Here is an 8,422-nt window from a genome sequence, read left to right as displayed (position 1 = left end):
GAGCTTTCAGTAACAGTTTTAAAGGCTGCAATAGCACAGAAATTTCTTGTTATGGCACCTATAGACTACAGCATATTCGGTAGACGACAAATGCAATTATTTCTTTGAAGTTTGACATTAATTTTTCAATTGTATGTTGTCACTTTTAGCAACTCAAACATTATAAAGATATTAACTAATCTGTTCATCAGGCTAGCTGCTGTGAGGGAAAAGCTTCAGACTACATCTCACACAAGGGAAAGAACAATGTGCTTCATTTGAAAGTACTTCTTTAATGTTTCCACATAAAAAATCCTTGATTTCTTTACCCTGCAGTAAGATGTTACATAATTCCACTTCTACAAGCAGCTCCATGCCATAATGCCAGGAAAGCTGGGGGCTTTACATTTGATTACAGAAAGGATGCTAGATAACAAACAGCTTTATACAATGGTAGTGTCACTGAAAACAGCTAATGAAGTGAAGAATGCACTGGAAAGGTGTAACATTTTTATAGAGGGTGAAACATAAATAAGATGTGTATTATGCACAGACTCAGACAGCCAAGCAGTCTTGGCATGCAGTCCTAACTATGTTTCCTTGCCTACTACATTTAGATTAACAGCAACTCATCCTTCAAGTACAGTATTTTTAGAATTAGAACATACAATCTCCATGTGACTTGAGTACCAATAACAAAATTAGAAGGTAATTAAAACTTTCTGCCAACACTGGACCAGTTAGGATCCTAACTTCTGTGGAACAAAATGGAAGTCTACAAACAGTCATAATCCTATGACACATGGAAGATGCAAGCAGCTAGTATAACAGTGCAGGTGATTACAACTTAGCATTCCGGCAGCCCACATTCTACACCAAATTATAAGGAAATGTATATATTTAGTGACAGTTAAATGGATCAGTTAATGGAAACCATAAACCCCACAGATATGAAACTACTATAAAGAATGAACTTTGCAATGCTTAGACTCTAAGCAAAAACAACTGTTGCTACATGTGGGAAATTAAACTCTGCTCAGAGGGATATCATCTGCTAAGAGGCAGTTGCTATTTTCTGCTGTGATTAGCCTGTTTGGCTGAATAAAATGGTCCTTTTCTGTTCCTAACCAGGACCTGAATTGAGCAGCTATTTCAGGATATCCTGAAAGGAAGATAAAGTGAATGCTAATACCAACAATGATATAGTGGGAAACTTTTTCATAAGTAGGCTATTTCTGGCTGGGTATGTAAGAGGCAACTCTCAAACTGAAAATTAACATCACATGTAAAAGTACCTCCAGAAAAATTACGCAGCTGAATTTATCATGGACTAATTGTACCCCTGCCATACAGCCTGTCGGATGGAATGTAGTTTGGTTCACAGTACAACAGCCAAAATCCATGGCAACATTTATTCTATTTTCTTGACAGGCAACTGAGATTACCTAGTTGAAAAGCTGAAGCTACTTCTGCAAAGGATATCAGTGCAATTGTCATGATGACTTTTAAACTATATCTAGATAATCCACTACTACCATTTTAATTATAATAACCAAGCAGCATGTGTATACTTTACTGTAGCACATGTTCCTTTGGAAACAATAATCCACAGCGCATAATGCAGAAACATCTGCTCCCAGCAAATTCAGTCTTTTTTTCCATAAATATGTTAATAGTACTGCTTATGCTATGGGACATACTAATTACAATTAGAGTTCATAATTTGTGCTCAAGACAATCAGTGTCGTATATTGGCATCTTCATTAACAGTACACAGCACCATATATTGTAAGGGGTCCAACACTTAAGTACAGGAACACAGCAGCAGATTAATTTCCAAGTACTGTAATACAGTTAAGTATAACTACTGTTTTATGCAACATCAAAAGTTGCATTATTTTCAAGGTGATGGCACAATATTCACATTAAGGGAGAGAAACTAACAATGTTAAAAGTGACAAAATCAAAAGAACAGGTTCAGCCACCCAAAGGACACCAACCATCATTCTTACATGCCACAGGACACCTACACCACTTTGCTTAAATTAGTCAATCTATTTCTATTGACAAGCTTAATCCACAGCACACACAGTAGGAACTAAAGAAAAAGACATGAAAATAAATGAATTAGTCACTAGATCACAAAATGGAAAGCAAAATCCATGTCTATGTCAAGGAAGATACTACATGGAACAGTTGTTTAACTGGTGTTATTTCAATTATGCATTTCAAATTTTATTTAGTGCACCACATGGACAAAGAATATGATATATAAATTTTACAGGCTATGTTGCACAACAATACGATTCCAGAATTCTATTGTGCAGCTTTTTCAAAGGTCCTCAGCTGTTTACATTTTTGATTATATCTGTGCATCTCCCTTGACGTAGGAATGCCTAAAAGTTATCTCCCATCTGGATGGTGACAGGCACATTAGTCCAATATCTATAGCAAGCTGTGTGCATGCTAGTTTCACACACCCACTTACCTGATTTTCTCAGTGTCACTCTCAGAGAATACAGAGTCAGCACCGCCACCAATACCAACCCCATCATCTCCACTGTCATGACCATCATCATCATCAAAGTCTGAGGTGTTTAGGAAATCAAAGCTTTCTAAAGCACTTTCAACAGTCAGACTTAAACTGGATGACCTGCTTCGGTTTACAGCTGGCCTGCACTGCAACGGCAGAACAAACCAATCAGATCCAACAACATTAAATGAATAATAAAGGTATGAAACAGATACTGAAAACAGTTTAAGTGTGTACACTTGTACTCCTTCCCTACCCACTACCACCAAGCTACATCCTAATCATCAGTACTGAAAAATTAAATATTGGAAAGTAAAACACAAGGCTTAACTAACTATTAGCACATTTTTCTCTTTCTTCTATATGCAGTGTTCAGCATATTATAGGACAGCAAGATGTATCTTTTCTTGCCCAGTCACAAAAATTAAAGCAGCCACATCTAAACCAAAAAACTTTACTATAATACTATGATTTTTAAAGGGATACAGTTTATGATTTCCTCAGTTAAATGGCTATAAATCCACTCACAAATATTTAGTCTAACTTCAAGATTTTATTTAACACATTCATCTGCATTGATTAATCTTTAATACTTACACTAAATACATGCAAACCATACACATCTGATGCTTCCAATGGGATTCAGAATTCCCCACACTAGTTCTAAAAAAATCCCCAATATTTCTGATAGTGGTTGAAGAAAAATGGCAGAGACTAGTTTGCAAGCCTTGCTGCCTACTTAATTATCAAATAAAACAATTGCATTTCCTAGTAAATTACATAATTTTATTATATACTTTAAATTAGCTTTAAAATAACTTACAGTTAACAAAATAAGGAACTTCCCATTACCCTATACTTTCTGCAGCAATAAGCAGTTAAAAATAACAATATATCAATATTTATTTCAGAAAGGTGACATATATATCTTCTAACATTTTCATAGATAATGCTACATATAAATGAAGATCTTTTAAAACAGTCAGAATACTGCTAGCTTCAGGTTCTGGCATCCTCTGATACAGAGTGAACAGGTTTGTGATAGTGTTAATAAATGTGCTAACTTAACAGTTTACTCAAACTATTATGAAAATGTACCTTACAAAGTGACAAATAAATGTAGCATCTGGACAACCTACAAACAGTGTGAAATATTACAATGAAACTCATGCAGTGCACTTGTTGTGTTTTAATATAGATCAACTTTTATTTTATTTGGCAGTTACAGAATTTTGTGGGGGCATTACTAACTGATTAATCCCATGGTATACAAAATTAAGAAAATGTGTAAAATGCAAATAGTACAGTAATGTCATCATTGAGGTATGGTGACCTTAGAATTCGATATCTAAAAATGTGTGCAGTTGTTGGTGGTACGGCTATATCTATAGATTTAATCTAAAAGGAACCAATGACAGTTGTGAAACAGAACATGATGAGAGGTTCAAGGCACACACAATCTGCAACCTTTAAGTGACTTCTAAGATACATTCCCATGGCTTGAAGAAGTTGTACTAAAACAACCAAAACAAATGCTGGTGCTTTAATTACTTTTTAGATGCAGAACCACAGATATTTAAATCCACATTTAAATATATAACTTTGTTAAAGTTCCCTAAAAAAAGGAAAAATTTTGGTCATGTTGAGTGCAGTGAACTTTCTCGATACCTGCAATTTACAAATTTACATAAATAGTGTCTATTTGGCAATCATGACCACTAATGTTTTGTTTTCTAGTCCATTTAGCAATCATAAGCTCTCTACAGATATATTTAATACATTAAATATTACAGTTTGTGCTTATTTTATGAAAAGGAAAAGTTTTAACAATTTCACGAATATGGCATTTCTATATGGTCAGCCAATATTCAGGATATGTATCAAAAGCCTGTCAAAATTAGCTCTGCTGATGTTATTAACTATTGCAGCGCTGGTACATAAATCAGTGATTAATGACCAAATACAGCCATATCCTAGAAAGTAACACAGTTCAGGTATTTTGGCAGAGGCATGTGTTATGCAGAAGAAAAATAAATGACCCAAGTTCAGAATTAAACAAGTGTATATAAACAATGGTTCAACACTGCTTCATTTGGCAAAGTAATTTCTTAATTTAAACAGCTTACAATCCTTCTATTACACTACAAATATGTGACATTTTATATCTCTACTTTAATAGTTTTTTATATTATATAGGGGTAATACATATGGATAAAAGTATAAACAGATTCTTATTACAATGCTATGACTCAAGAAAGTTTGAAAGAAGCTAACTACATTTCAGTTTGTGAGAAAGCATCCCGTACAAGGTACAGTCTTGTGGCTGATCACAGTACCAGCAGACTGCCTCTTGCAGCAGTTTTCTTTCCTATATGACATTAGCACTGCCCCATACAGCAGTGACTGTCCAGCATCTGGGCAGCTTGGTTCAGCCTGAACCACTATTTTATAGTGCTGGCTTTGCAGGATTCATTACTGAAAGGGAATGGTTTCCTTCATACCTTCACCAGTTGCTGGCCATGAAGTAGCCTTCTATAATAAAACAATGGTTGCCTCATTATTTATTAAAACACATGGATGATTATTATGCACCCAATGCATACCTCAGTCTGCCAATAAAAGTACTTTACAAAAAAGGCAACCACTGGACATTAGGGATGGTAGGGCGGCATTCCCACATATGTTCAAAATCATCTTTAAAAAGATACGTAATTACACTACTGTGCTTTCTTTGTTGCTGAGCTTTTGCAGTATCAAGTCAGATACAGTGAAGAGCACTAAGGAAAAAATAAAACAGAGGAAGTGCTCATGAAGGGATAGAAATAACAGATTCAAATGCTGGTGACTGTGATGGCATCAGGTAATGAACAATCTTGAATGTAGAGAATAGAAATGGCCACTTGAAATTTAACAATGTGTGTGTGCTAACAACTGATGTAGCATATGCTGGAATAAGTAGGGTGACTAAGCAACACTGCAGTACTTGCATTTCTAGGCTGAAGACAGGATTTCAAAATGTCAAGTACCGTTGCCATAAACACAGAAATAATCACTTGGACCATAACTTGTCCTTGGTGGAACCTGTAAAGAGATTCAGTTAATAGATACCAGCTAACATGTTAAGCTGTGCAAGTTATCATTTTACTGGTTGTTGATGGATGTTTTATAATGGTAAAGATAGTTTAACTTCTCAGATTCTATTCAGAATTCTTTAGGGGGAAAAAAGAACATTTGGTTTAGCAGCAGTAGTACAAGTATCTGGGATTCCTGTTGATCCACTGGCAGCACTGTTCTCATGTGCTGTACGATCACCAGGAAAAAAAAAAAGAGAGTGAAACAAGTTTCACCAACAGTAATTTTCTTCTTCCCCCACTATTGTAAGACCTTGGAGTACGTATATTTAAGTTTGGGGGTGTCCTCCCACATGGGGGTATAGGGTGGCTTGCTCCTCTTTTTTTTTAAACTTGGCTCCGATTATTGTCAAAACTTGTTTCACTTTTTACGTCGATCATACAGCACTCAATGAAAGTGCTGTTGAAGTATCAACACACGTCCTTCTGAGGTGTCAGTACTGGCAACTATCCACGTACAGCAGAGTGTACCAAAGTGTATGCTAAGGAAGAAATACCAGATTATCAGCTACAATACCTTATTCAGTGGAGGTAACCCACAAAAGTGGGAACATGAATTAAATTCTGGGGATCAACTGAAGGATTACCTGGACTTTGCTGGGGAGCCAGTAGCAATACAAACCGCACAGCTACAAAGCTGGAGCTCCTGCCTGAAATGCTGATGGGTTCAGTGTTAGCTGCTAATGGACAATGACTGTTGCAAACACAGACAGGAGCTTGGCATACACAGAGTAGTGGTTCCTGTGCCTGCATATTCATCTTTGTAAATGGAAACCTGATCTAATTATACCTTTCACTTATAAAGACAGTACAATTCAGACATTTTACTCTTCTTTCCTTATGTTTTCATCTGCTCTTTTTTACTTTTTAAAAAAATATTTTAAAGACATTAAAAATATTACCTGTTTCGCAAGGGTTTTATTCTATTTGCACAAAGATCTGAATGTTTTTTTTTCCAGAAAGAAGAGAGCTCAAGTGCCATTCTCACATTTTTGTGAAATGACTGAACTATAGGCTTCAAAGGATGAAGTACTGTGCTGTGTAGGCATTATAAGTACTATAAACGACTGCTATTTTCAAATTTCTGTTTACTCTAGAACTACATAAAATGGGATAATATAAAAATTCACTTCAGAAAACAAAATATTCAAAATGGTAATAAATAATGCAAACACAAAAGACCTGGAGACAAAAATGAAAGACAACCTGTTTCAGCCATAAAAACTTGCCATGATCATGATGGAGTAAGGACCGTCAAAAGATGAAAGTTTGTGGACTGAACCAAATGCCTAGTGAGAAACAATATGGTTCAAAGAGGCTAGGAAGTAAAGTTTACTTGTTATATAAGAGAAAATCCAAGATGCACTCAAATTAAATGTCCAACATGGGCAGAAATTGAAAACATTTTATTTTTTTGTTATTTTAATGTCCTATGCAATGCAAATTTCCTGACAGCTGCATACATTTTTTAAACCTAGAAATATCAGACAAGAAATCAAGAAATTAATCAAATGTCACTGACTTCATGCTGTGATTCACATGGAGTAGCCATTTATGTAAGCTGCAAAGGAGATTGTTACCAAACTATCTGCCATAACAGCAACATCTTACAAACAAGGTGTCTTAAGAACAGTATAGCTGGTACAAACATAATAGCAACATATATACAATGTATGTCTATACAGTATTGGTTCTGTGTTAGCAATCATTATCTACAACTGTAAAGCTAGAATACGCAATACAAGGCAACAACCTACTCAGAAATTACTATAAGCATGGGAGAAATTGAAAATAAACTGAATTCATATCAAGTACTGTAGTCACCTCCTGTCATGAATGTTCTACTCAGTCTTTTCTTATCCCAAACAAGAAAATCCATATGCTGATTTCTTTTCTGAACTGTCCAAAAAGTCCCACCATTCTGCAATAAGCACTAGCCAAAGGTCTCTGTCCTTTTTACTACTTTAATCCCATAGTCCTTATATCAGTTGTGCAGTTTAGATTTACATTTTGCTCAAAGTTTACATAGGTGTCTGGTTCTAGTTCAGAAAAGAGCATAAAAATAGTATCGAGGCTGCAGTACTCAGTGGAATGCAAGAGTAGAAAGACATTTTGGGACAATTAGCAGTTCCAACTATCATTATATACTGGGTGATTTGAGGAACTGGCTGTACCATACAATTAGAGAAAAAAGGTATGAAGATTCCTGAAGCAAAAGACATGCCTATGTTTTCAAGTCAAACTATCAAAACGAGCTATCCTAATTATTTTAACAGTTACTGCTAATATGGAAAGGGGAAAAAAGTACATTCCTAAATATGGTTATATAAAGTTAGGAGGGTAAAGCAGGCAATGCTATCTACATGCCTACATGAGGCTTTGGGGGTCATGTCCCCTGTTATGTTCTGTGGCTGAATTTCAATTTACCATTTTTCAGCAAAAGACAAGTGTTGAATTGAAAATTGATCACTATGTCTTTAATACAGTGTAGCATAAATGAAAGTCATGTACTTACCAAACCACTAGATCAGTGTTGTCTTTTGCTGCAAGTCTCAAGCTGTAAGTTATCAGATCTGAGGTCTGCTCCAAAGCTCCACCTCCTCTCCCATAAGAAACGGCCCCCCTTAATCTCCTCATATCGAGTATGCCTTACTATACTTCTAAGAAACAGATAGAGAAAATCCATGGGGATAAAGGGAAAGGTAGGAACTACACAAGTAATCCCAAAAGGCAGGCCCTAGCTGGTCTGCATAAAGCCAGAGATGTCTCACACAATGTC

At 35.7% G+C, this 8,422-nt stretch overlaps 1 protein-coding gene across 5 annotated transcripts in view; it reads right to left on the bottom strand.

Moving 5' to 3' along the window:
- Nucleotides 1-8,422, bottom strand: part of RIPOR2 (RHO family interacting cell polarization regulator 2) — a 3,249,967-nt gene that overhangs the window by 871,049 nt on the left and 2,370,496 nt on the right. For all 5 annotated transcript variants that reach the window (XM_044067082.1, XM_044067086.1, XM_044067083.1 and 2 more), the window contains one exon: nucleotides 2,468-2,658. In XM_044067082.1, the coding sequence (XP_043923017.1) occupies nucleotides 2,468-2,658 (191 nt within the window). The remainder of the gene's footprint in view (nucleotides 1-2,467; nucleotides 2,659-8,422) is intronic.

The sequence above is a fragment of the Protopterus annectens genome, chromosome 3.part1 (genome assembly GCF_019279795.1).
Source record: "Protopterus annectens isolate FY-2018-M chromosome 3.part1, PAN1.0, whole genome shotgun sequence".
Lineage (NCBI taxonomy): Eukaryota > Metazoa > Chordata > Ceratodontiformes > Protopteridae > Protopterus > Protopterus annectens.
The sequence above is the reverse complement of the archived record's forward strand: the minus strand, read 5'-3'. Positions and strand labels throughout refer to the sequence as shown.